The 19,863-nt window shown below is 38.5% G+C and overlaps 2 protein-coding genes across 7 annotated transcripts in view; one reads left to right on the forward strand and one right to left on the reverse strand.

Annotated features, from left to right (window-relative positions):
* LOC134374945 (uncharacterized) overlaps positions 1 to 5,307 on the reverse strand; it is a 59,763-nt gene extending 54,456 nt beyond the window's left edge. For 3 of the 5 annotated variants that reach the window (XR_010023372.1, XR_010023371.1, XM_063093099.1), the window contains exons 1-2: positions 5,110 to 5,307; positions 2,851 to 2,967 (exon numbers count right to left, since the gene is read on the reverse strand). Coding sequence is in view for 1 of the 5 variants with exons in the window: in XM_063093099.1 (XP_062949169.1) it covers positions 2,851 to 2,967; positions 5,110 to 5,283 (291 nt within the window). In the remaining 4 variants the exon portion in view is untranslated. Of the gene's footprint in view, positions 1 to 2,850; positions 2,968 to 4,791 lie in introns of all 5 variants that reach the window. The other 2 variants (XR_010023374.1, XR_010023373.1) reach the window with 2 other exon arrangements.
* A 368-nt stretch (positions 5,308 to 5,675) lies between these two features.
* On the forward strand, positions 5,676 to 18,750 carry WEE1 (WEE1 G2 checkpoint kinase). Of its 2 annotated transcripts, none has more exons than XM_063093681.1 (11): positions 5,676 to 6,314; positions 7,717 to 7,922; positions 8,428 to 8,491; positions 8,690 to 8,862; positions 9,360 to 9,481; positions 12,857 to 13,003; positions 14,675 to 14,770; positions 14,903 to 14,988; positions 16,065 to 16,235; positions 16,328 to 16,473; positions 17,501 to 18,750. In XM_063093681.1, the coding sequence occupies exons 1-11, from the start codon at positions 5,748 to 5,750 to the stop codon at positions 17,652 to 17,654; spliced, it is 1,932 nt and encodes a 643-aa protein (XP_062949751.1). In that variant the 5' UTR covers positions 5,676 to 5,747; the 3' UTR covers positions 17,655 to 18,750. The 2 variants fall into 2 exon arrangements, with proteins under 2 accessions (XP_062949751.1, XP_062949752.1); XM_063093682.1 differs by lacking the exon at positions 5,676 to 6,314 and adding an exon at positions 7,362 to 7,425.
* The last annotated feature ends 1,113 nt before the right edge of the window (positions 18,751 to 19,863 follow it).

Consider the following 19,863-nt stretch of genomic DNA (forward strand, 5'->3'; position numbering starts at 1 on the left):
TACTCTCTACCCGACTAGCCACTGGATGAACTCATCTCTCAATCCTGTCTGAGCTAAACACGGCCTTTTATAGAACTTTAAAACTGACTCACCACTGAGTCATCAAACATAGCAATACCCAAACACACTCCTGTTGCTAACAAAAGACCAGCATGGGATGTCTGTCTTATCTCCTTTCTCTCCCCTAATGAGATAGGGGCCCTTGACTCACTGGAGAAGAGTCATCCTATCTTTTGTGCTACAGTAATCTGAACAAAGCTGGTTTAAATTATCACAACATGGCCAGCAAACAACTGACAGTCCTCGTGGTCATCCAAGTCATTTCCTGTGTATGTCACTAACCCAAGAAGAGAGGCAATTACTCAATTACATGAATGTTTATTGAGCACCTGAATTCTGCTGGGCACTCATGATTCCCTATGTTTATGACATTTCTGTGAAGTGGGCTTTTCAGTTATTGAAATTCATTAAAAATAATGAGAAAAGCAGCCCTTTGTGCCTCTGTAAAGGGAAGAGGGAAAAAAAAAAGGAATACTGGAGAAAATGAGGCTACTCAGTTTCATTCCAATAGAGAGGAGTTATTAAATAGCAAATATGAGGCATAATGTTTTGGCTAACTGCCTCAGAGAGCTATAGTTTTAAAATATGTTAGTTAAGAAGTCATCTCTTATCTAGGAATGATGTGGTCAGTGGTCACTACTCTCTCTTGGGAAAAGTCCTGCAGTTAGTATCATTGCTTTACCAATTGCAAGTGAACTATCAAGTCTTTCAAGTTTAGGCTTGTGTGAGGCTGAGAGCTGCTGAGATAACTGGAAGCAGACCTGGAGGGCTCCTTTCACTAATAATGGTGGTTACAGCCAAGGTTTTGGTGTACAGACACAACTTTTAAGTACCCTAGCATGATCCCTCCTAGCTGTAGACTCTAAGCAAAAACTGAATGAGAATCTTAGATCTTCAAACGTTTTGTATAGAACCCATAGAAGTGATATATCCATATCTAAAGGATGTAATGAAATCTGTCCTTGACCTACTTCACACAAATATTAGGAGGATAAATGGAAATAGTATGTTAGTAGTCCTTAAAGATTAATTAGGCATGACAAGAAGTAAGGTTTACTTCTAAAATGCAAGCTTTCAACTGGTTACTTTTCTTGAGTTATGCTTCTCAAGTTCTTATTACATTGATACTATCTCTTTTGATTTGATTACCCTAGCTGGTTGTGCACAAACTCAACTGTCTATCCATATTAAGAAAATTTATTTTGTCAACATCAGGAGTCACAAATTGTATTTACTGACTATAAAGCCATTAACAAGTGTGGATTATTCTCAAACAACATTGCTATAATTAAAAGAACACATAACATTTATTGAACACTAACTATAGGCAAGGGACAGTGCTAGCCTCACATTTAATCCACTGAACAACTAGAGAGGAATTGGATTTGATTATACTGTACTCTCAGGGTGAGCTGATGAACACGTGGTGAAATGGTCAAATAATCACGTCCAACTCAGAGTATTAAGGCAAGTGACAAAGTAGAGAAATCTAATCTATACCTGAGAAGTCAAACAGGAGCAGTCTAGGAGTTACCACATTCTAGCCTGAGATCTGGATTCTTGGGGCCAATCAGCACTTGGTAACAGAACTGGGTTGAAGTAAGTTGAGTTTTGCTCAAAGGACAAGCAGAAGGGGAAAGGTAAAGATAACAAGGAAGATGAAGAAAAACAGTGACACTTTTTAAAAGCATATTTGTTTTTTAAGTGAAAAACTGAGATTTTACCAATGGGCATTTTTAAAAATTAGAAATCTATCACAGTAGGCTTTTTAGTGAAACAGATTATTTTGCTAGAATCAAAAGCATAAAATAGAAAAGAATCAGCTTTGGGTAAATCCTGACTAGTCTAATGAAACATTCCTACAGACTACATCACTGAGAAAAATTAGTTCCTAGTTCTGAGGGATTTCATTCAAAAGTGCAAGGCTCATATTAATAAGAATATGGACATATATTCATGTGCTGTATATATTAAAAATACTTGAGAGGGTGATGTAGGGATCTCAATTATAAATCTTCAGGGCAAGAATCTTGCTTACTTTGCTGCTATAAGGAAGGTCCTGACAACAGTGATATTAAAGTCCTTTACTTGCTAAGTCATGAATGTAAAGGGAATAAACAGGTTAAGTTTGTACTTGCAACAGCTAGAGGCAAGATTTTTCTCAGTTATTACAACATTACCACAAGCATGTGGATTCTGTAAAAGTTGCCCAGCAACATTACAGTAGAAAATACACTGGGAGGGGAAAGGAACTAGAAATTTGAATTAGATATGCCCTGGGGCAGGTGGGTGTAACCCATCTCCCTAGCACAGTGTGTGCTGTACTCAGAGAAGTATGACATTTTAAAAATCAGAACAGTCATGTAAAATTTCAGTTAGGACACTGCTGCAGTTAAACCAAAACACTGTGCCATGTTCTCACTGGAGGAGACAGGGTGTCGGTTTCTAAGTCATTTTGGCACTTTCGTTTTAAAGATCACTAGATTTTCATTCAGTTATTCCAGAAAGATTTATTAAGCACTTTCTCAGAGACCAAGGCACAGTTCTGGTTCCTGGAGCTCTAAAGACAAATAAAATTTGGTCTGGCCTTGGTGGGAAGCGAAGCCAGACAAGTAAACAAAGTAAGTGTTACATAGTCCATCCCAGGTATGATGGAAAGTCAGGTGCAGGGACTGCAAAAAGTCAAGGAAAGGCTTCATAGAGGAAATTACTCTAGCACAGAGTCTTGTTTTCAATTTTTAAAAATTCCTTCTTTTCCCCAACTATGCTATACATTTGTTGGGAACTTACCTCTCCCATTCTGTGTGAAGACTTGGGTGCCAAGAATTCAGTCCTGGGCCACAGACCGAGAACTCTTCCCTTCCCATCTGGAATCCAGACCCTTTTGCCCCAGCCTACTTCAAGGACCTCCCAGTTGAGAGAAGCAGACAAGTGGCAAAGTAGGAGTTGATAAAAAACAAACAAAACAAATACTGTTAAGAGTGTTTACCTCCAGGAGAGGGAATCGGGATGGGGATTGAAGGGGCAGGTGGGAGACTTCTGTTCCATTTAAATTTTTATCATTTGAGAAGACAAAAAAAAGCAATGGAGAAAAAAATGATAAAGAATCATGCCTGCTAAGCTCTACAAACTTTCACTGAATAAGTAGTAATTTTCTGTTCAAAATCTTAAATAGGCATATTTATCTGCAAACATGCAAATTTAGGAACTAAACAAACCAACAAATATTTAAGTAAGGACTCTTTTATGAGGGTACTTCAAAGAATTTATGGAAAGATTTGTATTATCTTTCAATTCTATTTTTCCACAGACTTTTTGAAGTACCTTCGTACTACAAGATAGTGAGCACCTAAGCTGCAACAGAATACTGCAATAAACAAGATAGAGAAGGTTCCCTAACCTAAGGGATGTCATTTTTCTAGAAGGGGATAATAATAAACCAACAACATACTTTGAGAAAGATATAAGCTTTTTAAGGAAGTAAAGCAGGGAGTTCTGAAAAAGCAAAGGGAGGAAGGAAAGTGAGATTGCATGGTTAGCAACAGAGGATACAGAATTCTTATATAGGAGGGGCTTAGGAGCAACAATCTAGTCAGGGAGAAGTGTCTCAGGGGCTTTTAAGGTTCCTTTTTACCTAGAGAGCACACTTCTTTTACACACAACACACGTTACAGATCAATAAAAAGTAGCTGTTTTCTAAAGGAATTTTTACTTACACTTCACATAAAATTAAGAAAACGTCAATTGTCCATATCAAAGAATTATATGTTAGGTGTGACAGGAGCGGAGGTGTTGGAGGGAGGGTGCTAAAAACTACTCCTTGGCTTTGGCCACTCTGGATCAGAGAATGCCTTTCCTTGAAACATAGGCATGTAGCGTTATTGTCCCTCAAGAGCTTAAAATTAAATTTTGATTAACATACAAAAAATACACATTTATATATCAATTAGCAAATGTCTGTAGATGACAGCTGTTGACTCTTCACTGTGTCTTCAGTTGTATAATACCATGAAATTTCCCATGCGATGTGCTAAGCACACCAAAGTGTCTTTAGAAATTCAGCTTGAATTTACTTAGCTTTTGAAAAGAATCAGAATATATACGACAAAGTATTAATATCGATAAAGTGCTACAATAAGAAAAATAGACAATAGAAATAAACGTAAATGGCTATTAAACCCATGACAACTGCTCGATAATACAAATAACAAAACCACATTAACAAACATTAAATACCCACTGGTGTCCAGAATTCACCGTGTGCTCTAACACACACACACACACACACACACACACACACACACACACACACACACACACACACGTTTGGCAGCTTATAACCTTTGACCCAGCGAATGTATCCTAAAGAATCAACACACACACACACACACACACACACACACACACACACAATATTTATCACAAGGTTATTTACAACAGAAAATTTGAAAAAAAAATTGTGTGTGCAATAAGGGACAGATAAAATCAGTTTGATGGGGTACTAGGTAAATTTTTCCTCAAGCTGTATTTAAGTTTGCAGGGAGCCGGGCCAATCCGTTTTGCCAACACATGCCACGTGCCGGCGAGCAAATATAAACACCATGGTGGTCGCATGGTGGGCACTTGGCTTTGTGCTAGGGCCCAATGAGGTGCTGTTTCTCTTTACTGTGGACTAGTCTAGATCCTCTGGCCTGGAGAAAGTCACCTCGCTGCGGCCACACCCGCCCCTACCAGTCACCCTGGGGCAGCTCAGGGGCTGCCCCCACAGCCGGTATCCTCGCCTCACGAACTCCTGTGTCCGTCCTGTCGCTGACTTCCGTGTCCGGCCTAAGCACATGGACTCACACAGTTCGGAAAGGTATTGAGGCCCGAGTCACCATTCCCGGCTCAGACCTTGACCCAGGAACGGGTCTGCCCACAGCACGCCCCAGTGGTCAGCCTCAGAGGGACGCGGGAAAAGAGGCCGGCTTCCAGGGGCAGCGCCCAAGGGCCATCGGTTCCCATTCTTTCCCGCTCGCTGGGACCTGAAGGCGCTCCCGGGCTGCCTACCCAGATTACGACCCTCGGTCGCTGAAGGAGCCGCCAGGAGGCCGCATCCAGGCCGGCGTTCGGTTCGGCCTTAGCTAGTCCTGCTCTCTTCGCCCCTCCCAGAAGGCCACCTCGGCTCTCCGGCGCCGAACAAGTGGCGCCGGACCGGGCGCCCGGCCTCCGTCCCTCCCTCATAGGCCGGCGGCACCGAGGCCAGCCCAGGCCAGACCCCGCGGGCTACGTCGGGGGCGGAACCAGCGGGTTCGCGCCAAAATCGCGTAGCTGGTCCCTCCCCCGCGGGCTACGTCGCGCCCTCCTGTTTTTTCAAAACCGGGGCTGGGCGGGGATTGGTGGGTTGGGCAGTCACGTGGTTAACGGTCGCGGGAAGCCGCGGAGCCCGAACCTGCGCTGGACCTGCGGAGACCCTGGCTTTGGCGCCTGGGCCGCCCCCCTCTGCAGGACAGTCCGCGCCGCCGCCGCTGCCGCCGCCGCCCGCTGCCCCGAACGCCCCGGAGCTACAGCCGGCCGCTGCGCAGGCCCGCCGCCGCCCCAACCCGGCGCGCCCAGTCGCACGTGGCGGACCCGCCCCCTGGGCCGTCCGAGTCCTGGACTCCGCGGGCCCCGGCTCTCCGGTCCTCCGCTCCGGCCCCAGCGTCGCGATGAGCTTCCTGAGCCGGCAGCAGCCGCCGCCGCCCCGCCGCGCCGGGGCCGCCTGCACCTTGCGGCAGAAGCTCATCTTCTCGCCCTGCAGCGACTGTGAGGAGGAGGAGGAGGAGGAGGAAGAGGAGGGCAGTGGCCACAGCACCGGGGAGGACTCGGCTTTTCAGGAGCCCGACTCGCCGCTTCCGCCCCCAAGGAGCCCCACGGAGCCCGGGCCCGAGCGCCGCCGCTCGCCCGGCCCGGCCCCCGGCAGTCCCGGGGAGCTGGAGGAGGACATGCTGCTGCGGGGCACTTGCTCGGACGCGGACGGGGCGGGCGGCGGGGCCGAGGGCGACTCGTGGGAGGAGGAGGGTTTCGGCTCCTCGTCGCCCGTCAAGTCGCCGGCGGCCGCCTACTTCCTAGGCAGCTCTTTCTCACCAGTGCGCTGCGGCGGCCCGGGGGACGCGTCGCCCCGGGGCTGCGGGGCGGGCGGGGGCCCCTGCTCGCCGCTGCCTGACTACCCCGGCACCCCGCCGCACAAGACTTTCCGCAAGCTGCGGCTCTTCGATACGCCGCACACGCCCAAGGTGAGGGAGCGAGGGGATACGGTGGTGGCCGCGCCGAGCGGCATGGGCCCCGAGCCCGCGCCGGCTGAGCCTTTTAAAAAGGCCGCGGCTCCAGAGCCGAGCGCGCCGCTGCCCGGGTTCGGTTACATAACCGCCCGGCCGCACCCCCGCTCGCTTTCCTGCGCCGCCACCAAAAGTTGGCAGTCCCTGTTTTGGGCCCTGCCCAGAAGTTGTCCGTTAAGATTATGTAACTGAACAATGGGCCTCGTCTGGGACTTCTTCATCTTACAAAGGGGCTGGTCGGCGCCGTCCAGGTGGCTGGTGATTTGCAGCCCCGAGGTGTCAGCCCCAAGTATGGCACCGATAACATGGTCTGCAAAGATGCTGCAGGGGTACTGGCCCGGACACCTGACACTCCCGAGCCATATGGTGCCTTTTAAACGCCGCAATCGGGCCTGTAATTTGGGCGGCGCAGGCAGAAGGAGTTCGATTAAAAACTTTTTTTTTTTTCCCTACGTTTATCGTTTCGTGTTATGGAGCAAAAGTTTTAGGTCTGGAGGGAGACTGCGCTTCGACTTGGGAGTAAAGGCTGGCCCTCCAAGCATTCATATAAAATTCAAGGTAGCATTTAAGCCTCTTTTGGGGCATGGTACTGGGCAAGAGTTTGTTTATATGCTTGGGTTTGCATTGCCCAAGTTCGCTCGGCTTTCGTGTGAGTAGGAACACCCTACTATTGATAAGGTATCTTAAACAGGTGTGCAGCACCTGTTTGTCGAATGGCCAGTGAGTGGGCAGATTACCACGTCTAAAACTTTAGTAGTCACAGCAGATTTAAATACGGACACTTGCCGAAATTGAGACAAGTATCACATTTGTAATTACGGTTAGTATGGAAAAATGTACTTTTTAAAGTGAGTTCGTTTTTTCAACGTACGGGTAGTCATAAGCCTCTGTAGTAAGTGTGCTGTTTTTGATCGTTGCTGTTTATTAGCTGACTTGCCCTAGGCGAAAATCCCTCTGGAAGTGAGGGGAGGAGTCCAGCGGGGGTGGCTTTCAAAGCCCTATCTAGGTGGGGGAGGGGAGCTTTTATGGGGCTTTCTGACTGCTTTCTGTTTTTAGACGAGTTGAAAAGGTTTGTTTAACTTTTAGCCACTAGATTGAATTTAGCTTTAGCCAGCATTCACATTCTTTTTAGGGTTAGAGACTGATTCTACTCGGTTGTCTTTTTCCGAAAAGGTGGTTAGTATCCAGCTTTCAGACTCCTGAGTTAGCTTCTTGTTTATTTTGCTTGAAATATAACAAAGGCTTGTATGTTGATTTGACCTACACATTTAACTACGTGAAAGGCTGGTTGAATGTTAGGTTGAGAAGGCTTACTTTCTATAGGACTTGGATCCTAAAAATTTTATTTTTCCTTCCATAGAGTTTGCTTTCCAAAGCTCGAGGAATCGATTCCAGCTCTGTTAAACTCCGGGGTGGTTCTCTATTCATGGATACAGAAAAATCAGGAAAAAGAGAATTTGACATGCGACAGACTCCTCAAGTGAATATTAATCCTTTTACTCCAGATTCTGTGTTGCTTCATTCCTCAGGACAGTGTCGTCGAAGAAAGAGAACCTATTGGAATGAGTAAGTCGTTTACTTAACAGTTTGGTTCCCCATGCGACCCAATATTGGTTTGGTATAATTATCAAAATTTAGTCTCTACTGAATGGCATGTATGCTTGTGTGCTCTGAAATCTTTTCTTTTACAAGCACCTAATTCTCAGGAGATAGGTGGGAAGTAGTAAGCTGTGGAAAGAAGTGGTGTGAGAAAAAAAGGAATAAAAAGCCTAGATATCTTGTAGGAAATCTACTGGTGTCAAAAATGAGGCAGGCAGAGAGTTGATTTAGAAAGGCTTTAGTTTTGATATGTGTGGTGGTGTTGGCTTCTGTTTAGTGAGTATAGCTCAGCAGGGACAATATTTTCAGCTGGGCTGAATCTTGTGATTATAAAATTAACTAAATGCTAACTTTTCTGTTTTTCTCCATCAAAATTCCACTTCACTATACACTTTATCAGATAAAGTTTTGGCTCTCAAGTTGATGTATCTGTCAGATATATTGATGGAAAAATACATAATATTTTTTTCAGTTCCTGTGGTGAAGACATGGAAGCTAGTGATTATGAGTTTGAAGATGAGACAAGACCTGCTAAAGTAAATAACTTTTTATTTTCTTTTTTATTTCTGAAATTTGATTTCCTCTCTCTCTAACAAACTATGGTATATACATGTTAATTAAGCTTTAAAAATTAAAACAAGGTAGAATGATTTTTAAATTTCACATGTAAAGTCTTCACCATTGCAAAAAATGATTTTAATATCTTTGTATTAAGGATGCACTTTTTATTACAGAGAATTACAATTACTGAAAGCAATATGAAGTCTCGATATACAACAGAATTTCATGAGCTAGAGAAAATTGGCTCTGGAGAATTCGGTTCTGTGTTTAAGTGTGTGAAGAGGCTGGATGGATGCATTTATGCCATTAAGCGATCAAAAAAGCCATTGGCTGGCTCTGTTGATGAGTATGTATTAAACATTTTGTCTTTTGCTCTTTTGTCCTCTGATATTAACAAACCAGTAAGGTTTTAGGTAATCAAACACTTTAATTCTCAAACATTTAATTCTGAAACTTTTGAGGTTATAATGATTTAATGAGGTCCTTTTCATTTTGTACCATTAGTTCTAACTGGACTTGGTAAATAATATGAATAGTCTGATTTTAGAGCCTTACGTAAATTGCTTATTTCTAGTCAGCATCCGAGAATTCACAGTAAAATGGAGGTTAGTCTTTCCCGAGTCCTAGGGCCAACAAGGTTTCTTCTCTCTGACAGTCTACTTTAATGGAAGCTTTGGAAAATCTCATACAAGTTTTAACCCCCTCTTTCTTAAGCAAGTTGTTCTTCAGCCTAACAATAGATTAAAAAAGTCAAGTTTATTTTATGAAGCTTCAGATAAATTAATTCAGTTTAGGCTTGAATAAAAATGACTTACTATTCTATTAATCTCCAATTTCTCCTAGGCAGAACGCTTTGAGAGAAGTATATGCTCATGCAGTGCTTGGACAGCATTCTCATGTAGTTCGATATTTCTCTGCATGGGCAGAAGATGATCATATGCTTATACAGAATGAATATTGTAATGGTGAGAAATGAAATGGTTTTCCCGTAAACTTGTGAGCTTGAGAAAATGAACACCAAGGAAATATTTGTTATCTAAAGTCTTGCTCTATTTGTCTCTTTTTTCTCTTATAATTTCAAAGATAGAGGTCTAACATGAATTTCAAGTGCAAGTAATGATTGCCCCTTCTGAAGCATGATGTGTATACCTCAGTAGTAAAACTTGTATTTATGTACCTGTCACTCAAACTGAGTTTCTTGAGAGGACAGTGGTCTTGCCATATATATTTTGTTATCTCTAGCACCTAGCATAGGGTGGGAAGCATATAGTAGTTAGTAAGATGCTTTGTTGAATGGATTCTGCCTGCATCTAGCCTTCCCTTTTTATTTCATTTTGCATGCTGCTAATACTGATGTTGGTTATTCATAAAAGGACAGTGACTCTCCACTGATCTAAATTGAGCTATTTCTTTAAGGCATTCTATAATCCTGCCTCATTTCTATCTATCCAACCCAGTTTACCCTTAGAATCCACTAACACTACTCTTTCGGTTCTTTAGCTGGTCTTCTCTCCCTCCTCTCCCCTCAGAACAAAAGAAGCTTGTACAGTAGTCCTTTCTTATCAATGGTTTCACTTTGAATAGTTTCAGATACCTGCAGTACAGTATGATAAGATACTTACAGAGAAAGACCACATTCACGTAACTTTTAGTACAGTATATTGTTATAGTTGTTCTATTATTAGTTATTGTTGTTAATCCCTTACTGTGCCTAATTTATAAATTAAACTTTATCATAGGTATGTATATAGAGGAAAAAATATGGAGTGGGGTATATCTACTGGGGGTTTGGAACATATCCCCTGTGGATAAAGGTAGACTATAGGTTTAGCTTTGGACCTCTATATAGCTTTCAATTTCAACAAGTCCTTAAAAGGTCAACTTGTGTCCCTCCTTTTTCATCAAACCTTTACCAAAATCCCGGTCTGAATTCTGATCCTTACAGACATCTGTTATTATTACATACTCAAATCTTCATATATAATGTATTATTTCTATTTCTGTATATCTTCTGTGAATACAGAGAATTTACAATTTAGCGAACACTTGAGAGGAGATAGCAAAGACTTATTTTTGTTGATTCTCATTATTTCTTCCTTAAATAAACAAGACCAGCCATCTTATAACTTGTGAATAAATAAGTGACAGGTATGGATTTGGGTTCTCCATATTTAAAAACAGTGAACAAACAGAAGTAAAAGATCTGTTTCTCAGACCTGACTCATTGTCATTTTATTAGTTCTCTACACTTGAAAGAACTTGATTGTTCAGTTTATAGCATTGCTGCTAGTTTGTTTCAGCTCTTGAAATGTTTCTGTTCATACCTTCACAATATTTATGTAGATATCTCCCATGACCTTGTGGACTATTCTGTTTCTTAACCCTCATTTTTCAGTCATTGCATTTAACATAGAACAACTTGACCATGTCATCTCCATTCTCTTTTTGCTGGACATCATCTCTTTTTAAGTTTCTTTCTTCCTCCCTCTCTCTTACCATGTTGATATGAGTGGTTCTCTTACAGAGTATTTATTTCACTAGCAGTCTGGAAATCACAAATAATGTAGCAACTTATCTAATAACGTGGTTGTGTAATTCAGATGATTTTGAGAAAACTCTCTTGGGCCTAGGAGTTGGGGAAGAGTGCTTAGTCTTGCTACGCTCTCAGATTACAAAGACTTTGTCCTGTAATAAACTTAGATGATAAAATAATCTTTTGAAAATAATTTATTATTTTGGAGCAATATAAAAACAGGTAAAGAATATAGATGTTTAAACAATAAATAGACCAGTGTGAAACAGGATTGCCTCTTTGTATGGTTATCTGTCCTATTTAGAAAGAAAATAAGGCTATCTAGATACATTTGTGAGCTCTGCCTTATCTTTTGTTTAACTTTCCACCATTCCTCTCTCCACATCTTTGATTATCCTAATAGGGCTGATTTTCAGATCTTTTCCACAGTTCCACAGGGAAAGGATTCTGATATTCATTTGTACTTGTCGATTAACTGATTATCCTTTATTATGACTGAAATTTCCTTATTATCTCAAACAGTCATTTGCATTATAAACCTTTTATCTTGGTTTGGTGATATAGATTGAAATTTCTAACCTGGATAAACAAGTATACAAAAATGTTGATGGATAGGAGAAGAGAACCTGAAATTTCAGATGAGCGTTTTGCTCTTCTCACCTCTCTTGCACTTCTGACAATAAGATAGAAAATACTGGCCCAGCTATTATTGCTGGCCTTCTTACCAAGCTTGATCTAGGACTTAGCTTGACTTGTCTGACAGGCTTATTGGTCTCCTCCCTTCTGGAACCCTCTCCACCCCCCACCCCCCCATTCAAGATTTGTACAAGTTAAGTATGGAAAACATGCTTAAGACTGGGATATCCAGATGTGTGATTTATTTTTATTTTAAAAACACATTTGACATTTTGTTATTCAGTTTTGTTCAAATTGTAGGACCTCCTTTCCTGACTAAATACATCATTGACCTTCCTGATTTTATTATCCTGGCTCTGATTTTATTATTCCTAAGCTTTAAACAGAAGACTTTTTTTAACAGCTCCTTATTGCCTCAGATAAAGTGTAAACTTACAAAGTTTTTAAAAATATAAACAAATTAACTGATTGGCTTGACCAGTAATATAAAAGCAGTTCTCATTCATACTAAGAGTAGTATAAATCAAAACTATACTAAGATACTGGTTTTTACCTATAAAATTTATAGACTGTTGTCAAGAGTGTAGGGAAACAGGTATTCTCATACATTGATAATGGACGTGTATCAACAGCCTTCTCTGTGGGGTACAGTGTACATACCCTTTGAGTCAGTGATGTTGTTTCTAGAAGATATACTAAATATGTGTGAAATGACCAATGTACAAAGTTATTCATTAGAACATAGTATTTAATAGCAAAGGTTTGGAAATAATTTTAAAATGTGTGTTGGTTAGGGGATTGGTTAATGCATTACCCTTAAATTATACAATGGAGTTCTATAGTCACACAAGAAAGAAATGGGTAGTGTTTGTATACTGGTACAGAACGAGCTTTAAAATAATGGACATATGCTATCATCTGTTAAAAAGGAGCTGAATACATAAGAAACTGATAACATTGATTTACTCTAGGAAAGAGAACCAGGTGGGTTGCTGGGGTATATGGGTGAGAGAGAGACTTTAAATTGTATTTTGTATCCATGTGAGCATATTACCTATTGAAAGAATAAGTAAAATTTTGATGTCACAATCAGGTTGAAGGAAGGAGGTCTTATTTTTCAATAAGAATATTTCAGAAAGAAGAAAAGGCTGATTTTTGCTATTTTTGTTAGGTGGAAGTTTAGCTGATGCGATAAGTGAAAACTACAGAAGCATGAGTTACTTTACAGAAGTAGAGTTGAAGGATCTCCTTTTGCAAGTTGGCCGGGGCTTGAGATATATTCATTCAATGTCTTTGGTTCACATGGATATAAAACCCAGTAAGTATTAAGATCCTCTGACCTGTATTCTTTGGGGTTGTAGAGAATAAATTACTTTCTTATTGCAATATGAAAACATATATCTTATTATGTTCTTTCATTGTTAGTTTTAAAAGACCTTTAACAACTATTTACAGTATTGTTTTATGATTTTATTTTACCTCTTCCCCTTTACCCCCCCCCCGAAATTTGAAATGAAAAACTCTTTTATTAAAAGCTGGAATAAATTTGCTGCATCTTATCAGAGCCATATAGTCTCAAAGTAGGATTCTGCTGGAGAGACTAAAAACCTGTGTTTAAAGCTCTTATAGTAAGCCAGAGCATATTAAAATTTTTCCCAATTGACCCAAGTTCTTAACAGTGGATTTGTTCAAATTAGTGTCTGTTTAAGGACCATGAATTGCATCTGGTTATATCCGTTTTTCTTTTTCAGGTTTCACCCTTCCCCTACTTTTTAAAAATGACACACAGATTTGTCTTGTAAGGTGTCTTTTCTTCTGGATTTGACTGGTTGCTTCCCTGTGTCATTTAGCTTGTTTCTTTCTCCCCTGTATTTCCTATAAATTGGGAGTTATGACTAAGGGTTGGAGGATTTGAGTTCAAACATTTTAGGCTAGATGTTTTTAGGTTGAATTTAACAAGGTTATTTTGGGGGGGGGGGGGTTCTGTTTGTCTTGTTTTGAAATCTATTGAAATATGTGTTGATTCATAGGAATTTAAGTCACTTTATATAACATATCTTAATCGTTTGAGTTATGTGTAGAATTTATTATTTTATGTTAATTCACAAGTTTTTATTTTCAAAAGGAAAAAAATATATTTGGACTGATGGTGGTAAATGTGAAATGAATTAGTAAGGTTTGGCTATACTTACTCCTGTCGTGTACAAAGTGTCAGACAAATATGAGGGGTCTTCAAAATAAAAAAAAGTTCACGGAAAGATTCACATTATCTTTTAATTCTATTTTTCTATGAATTTTTGATGTACCTTTGTATAGTAGAACCTTATATTACAAGGTACAGAAGTTGAAAATATTAAGGGATGTGAAGTTTAAAAATCTTCAGATTCACAAATACCACCACAAAATAAGTTGTCCTGTAAATAAAGTGAAACTGGATAGATGATTCCAGTAAATATAACACTTTTTAATTTAACACTGTTGATAAAATTATTAAAATGAAATCAGCCACTGAAGTTTATGTTAATCGTGAGGTTAAATGAATTTGATGAAAAAGGTCGTGCGTATACAGTAGAAAATAATGAACCACAAAACCATATTGTTGGGATGTGAATGCTGTATGGTTAGCCAAACTCATGGGCTAAGTGACTCATTCTTTTCACACTAGCCTTTTAGCACTAAATCAAAATTTGCACTTTGGCAGCATCACAAATTACTGTTATAACCTTTTGTTTCTAAGTTAATAAAACTGCTGAAGATTAATATGCAGATGACAAGGGTTTACTGCATTGGTTTCCAAGTGTTCAGGGATCAGTGCTAGGCTAGAAAGTATATTCTTAGAAAATACAGCCCTGGTTCCCATCCCCTGAAATTCTTATTCTCATTGGGTTTGGGATAGAACATGAGAATCTGCATTTTAAAAAGCATTCTGGATGATTCTGATGTTTGACCTTGTTTGTGAACTCTGGTTATAATATTAACTCTTTGACAGGTAATATTTTCATATCTCGAACCTCAATCCCAAATGCTGCCACTGAAGAAGGAGATGAAGATGACTGGGTATCCAACAAAGTTATTTTTAAAATAGGTAAGAAAAAAAGATAACTAGATTGTTACTTTAAAATAAAGAGAGAGGCTGTTTTGTTTTTTAACTCTTTCTTTTTGGGGAATTGGAGAGTGTTTTTAACTCTTGACTATTTTTTTTTTCCAATACTTGCAGGTGATCTTGGGCATGTGACAAGGATCTCTAGTCCACAAGTTGAAGAAGGTGATAGTCGTTTTCTTGCCAATGAAGTTTTACAGGAGGTAATTTTTCTCCTTTAATAATATTGCTTGCTTTGTGACACTTATCAGTTGATAGAAGAATATAAATTCAGATATATTAAAATTTTAAGTTAATAATTAGTAGAATGGAAATACAAAATAGAGAAGTCCGTGAAGGCAAAGATTTGTAATGGAGTTGTCACAAAAATATTCCCATATACTGCTGGTAGAACTTTAAAATGACATAGCCTTTTTGGAGATAAAAGTATTAGTATCTATCAACATTTAAAAATCATGTACCCCTTGACTCAGAATTTTTACTCCTAGTAGTTTCACCTATAGAAAATTCAAGGGCTGGCCAGTTAGTTCAGTTGGTTAGAGAGCAGCCTCATAACACCAGGATCACGGATTTGGATCCCCATACTGGCAAGCCGCCAAAAAAAAAAAAAAAGAAAATTTGTATAAAACACAAATTGAGAACAACGTAAATAAGGATTTACTAGTAAAAGAATGATTAATTATGGCTCATAGTTTCAAAAAGTGTAAGAGCAAATGTTTTTTGATAACAGTTTTGAATGAATAAAATAAGTAGAACAATATAAAGTGTAACTGTATGATCCCATTGCTCTTTCTATACACACACACACACACACACACACACACACACACACACACAGGAGTTTCTTCTGAGAGGTGAATTGGGCTAGTGCTAAAGAACAGGAATTTACTTTTAGATATGTATTTAAATTTTTCCCTCTGAGGAAAGTGGTAGATTAATGGATACAAAGCTATGCCAGCCACCCTTAGTGAATCAATATACAGTATAAGCCTGTATTGAAACAACACACTGTACTTCCCAAATATGTACAAATAAATGTTTAAATAAAAATAAATAAATAGATTTCCTCCTGAGAATGTATATTACTTTGTAATTTAAAAAATGAAGAAATCTCCCTAAATTAAGCAGCTTGTTTTCTGAATAGGTTCTAAACTTAAATGTGGTGTTGAATATTTTGATTTAGTCCTATTTCTCACCTAAGTCATCACTGAGTAGTCTTGTTTTATAGTGAATATTTTTTTACATTTCCTTAAAATAATTTTTTAAAAACATTTTACAGAACTATACCCATCTACCAAAGGCGGACATTTTTGCCCTTGCCCTCACAGTGGTATGTGCTGCTGGTGCTGAACCTCTTCCCAGAAATGGAGACCAGTGGCATGAAATCAGACAGGGTAGATTACCTCGGATACCACAAGTACTTTCCCAAGAATTTACAGAGTTGCTGAAAGTGAGTGTTTTGTATATGAAACACTTTATTGACACTGTTCAATATTGTACTAAATTATGTATCTTTACCCTAAGTTTACTTCTCTTTTTAAGGTTATGATTCATCCAGATCCAGAGAGAAGACCTTCAGCAATGGCACTGGTAAAGCATTCAGTATTGCTATCTGCTTCTAGAAAGAGTGCAGAACAGTTACGAATAGAATTGAATGCTGAAAAGTTCAAAAATTCACTTTTACAGAAGTAAGTGAGGGTTTTTTGTTTTTGTTTTTACTTTCTTGTTCTCATAAGTTCCCAAATTTTAAAGAGGGGTGATTTAGGCTTTCTGCTCCAACAAAGGAGCAGTTTGTATGTTATACAATGAAAGTTTGGGGACTTCTGCCTTAAATTAGTATTTGACCTATCGTATTTGTGTTGTTTCTAAACCTTGAAATTATGAACTTTAAAAATGTTAAGACTAGCATATGTTTACAAGTGGTAATAGTCCCCAAACCCTAAATTGTAGTAAATGCTAAGTGACCCTGTACCAGTTTTTTTCTTCCCAGACTCTCACCAAATATTAACATTTTTCTTGTAGTGTTCTGTTCTACTTATTTTATGAAAGGATGAAATTAATGTCAATTAGTTTAGTTCTTGACTCTCATATTTGACCTGAATGACTTTTGACATTTTTGGCAAGCTGGTTGCGATGATAAAGTCTTATCAAAAGGGGAGAGATATTGGAGAGTATTTAGTAAATAACCATAGATCACATTTCTTAATCTTTTGATTTATTGCTGCCATTTTGATTTTAACCTAATAAAACTGACTTGAAAGTACTTTATATTAAATTTTGAGATTTAATGTTTAACTTATAAAAATTTTATATTAAATATTAAAAGGTGTATTTGCCATTGGTTTGATACTCATCATAGTTTATACAAACAGGAAGTAAGGTTTTCCTTTTGTTTCTGTTATGTAAAGATAGATTCACAGCATAAATTGGAGTTTTATTTGAAATTATTTTTTAAGACTCAAAGTCATTACTAGCACTAGCATCTTTGTTATTTGTGTCCAAGTGTATATGATATTTTAATTCCAAAAGCACAAAATAAAATCATTTTATAGGTTTATTTGTGTAGAAGATGAAGTTTCACATTACATCTGAGGATAATGATGGCATGCAGATATCTCCCAATTGATACTACAATTTGTGTTTGGCCTCTTAGGATCTGTTCCTAGAATTAATATATGAGGTGAAAAGTCTTGTTTTCTATTTTTATGTTTTTAGGGAACTCAAGAAAGCCCAGATGGCAAAAGCTGCAGCTGAGGAAAGAGCACTCTTCACTGACCGGATGGCCACTAGATCCACCACCCAGAGTAATAGAACATCTCGACTTATTGGAAAGAAAATGAACCGTTCTGTCAGCCTTACTATATACTGAACTACTCATTTCCCACCTCCCCCGAAAAACTGTGACAAGAGGAAGCTAGGTTGAAATCACTGCTAGAATCCAGTTTGCAATTATTGTCTTGATTGGTGTCAGTAGTTTTACTGAAATACTTTTTAGGACTTTTATTTGTGAATTACAGTTGAATACTGTATTTTGACAACCCATTGTTATATCAGGCTTTCGTCTAGTCTTACCTTTCTGTCTTCTGGAGGATGCCAGTCACTGTTGGATGTTCCACCAGCCTTTCCAGGGTTAACCACTGGTGGTGTGCTGCTTATAGATTGCTGTTGCATTGTAATAAAAGGTATCTTTCCTTGTAGTGACCTGTAAAAAGGACTCAAGGGCTTTATTACAAACATATTCTCCCTTTGAAAAGGGAAATACTAAAAGACAGTACTACTCAGCCTTCAATGTACCTGTGTGTCAATCTTATATTTCTTTTTTATTTTTTAATTGTGAATTATACTTGTATATCCAACTGGGAGCACTTTGTAGGCATTGCATGAACCACAGAATGATAATTCTGTGGAAGTATTGCCTTGTGAATTTGCTGCTATCTTAGTTTTGTCTTTGCTGTAAAATTGTAGCATTAAACAATCATCGTTTTTAATAGGCTTTCTTTTTGAAACAATTATGTGAAATGTATATAGCTGCTCATGATGAAAAGCAGCTATTTGCCTTTTTTTTCCTTTGAACTTTGAAGCTAGTGCATTGGAAAAATGCACCTCCACCCCTTTGGAATGCTGTATTAATGTAGTATAATTATTACTGGTTTTGTAATTTTTTCTGATAATGTCCTTCTCTGGCTCTTTTTAAAAATGTTTCCTCTCTCCTCCCAAGGTTTGTACTTAATTGTATTGTTAGTCTGTTTTTAAATGTTTTGCCTGCTTTCTCCTCAATATTTGTATATATAAACTCATCTTGGTAATACTGTACATAGCTGTTTGAAATGCCAGAATGACTTCTGACTATTCCAAATTTTTATCTGTGACTAGCCATTTGACTAATAAATATCGGCTAACATATGTTGCCCCCCAAAAATAGAATTTGTTTATTGTTTGTTTTCTAATTAATTTTGGTTTAAGATACCTTTGCACTTGTCTATTTGACTTGTGTTTTATTAACATTGATTGGTATATTAAAAGTCACTCTGAGCTTACCTTAATTGTCTAAATCTTTGTGGTACCTGTTTTCTATTTTATCTCTATTATTACTACATTGTAGAATGTAGAATATAAGGTATATAAAGTACTAAAAGCAGAGTATATTTTTGATGGACTATGAAACTTATTGACTATTTATTGATGGGTTTTAGTCCACATTAGTTACATTTGGGATTCAAGAAAATTTACCCATCAACTTTGATATTTTTTGTCATTATAAATATTTAATAATATTATATCACATTGCATATTATGCATATGACTTGTCAGAAATGTATAATGTAATTTAAAATAGCTTCAGATTGTTAGGTGAATATAATGGATATGACTCATGACTTTCTAATTTGGACTGAGTCAAGAAGAGAGCTTTAAAGTAGAAAAGGTTTTAATTCTCACCAAACTAGGCAGGATTTTTAAGAAATAAGTGCAAATTGAAGAGATAAACAATACTAATTCTACTGTGACATCTTTTTTGGATGTAGATTAGAACCAGAGAGAAAGCAGTGATGACCTTTGAGCTGATAAAAATAGATGTGAGATCATTGTGCTTTGATCATGGGTACATCTTCAGGCTCTTGATTAGGGTCTATTTCTTTCTGCTAACATTTCTAACAAGCTTGATTATTTTAGTTTATTGCATCTTAAAAAGCAAACTTTAGAGGTGTAAGATGAATTGATGCAGATAGGGAAATTAGACAAAACTTAGAAAGCTGTATGGACTAAAGCAGGTAATTTACATATTTCAGTAGCCACTGAAGACAAAGTTATAGAGAGTATAACAATTGGTGTTCATCTCTAAGTTACTGAAGTGCACTTTTCTAGTGCCCTAGCTTCAAAGAAAAATTCAGATGTTTTTCATCAAGATTTAAAGTAAATTTTTCACATACTTTTAAAGAAAGATTAAGGAGAAATAAATCTGGTGTCTGGTGTTCAAAGGGAATTCTTCAGCCATCTGAAACCTAATGTGAGAGTTGGGCTCATATTCAACATAAGATAATTTTTGTTGAGTTCCTTCTATGTGCTAACTGGTAGACCAA

Source organism: Cynocephalus volans, chromosome 4, assembly GCF_027409185.1.
Source record: "Cynocephalus volans isolate mCynVol1 chromosome 4, mCynVol1.pri, whole genome shotgun sequence".
NCBI classification, from domain to species: Eukaryota; Metazoa; Chordata; class Mammalia; order Dermoptera; family Cynocephalidae; genus Cynocephalus; species Cynocephalus volans.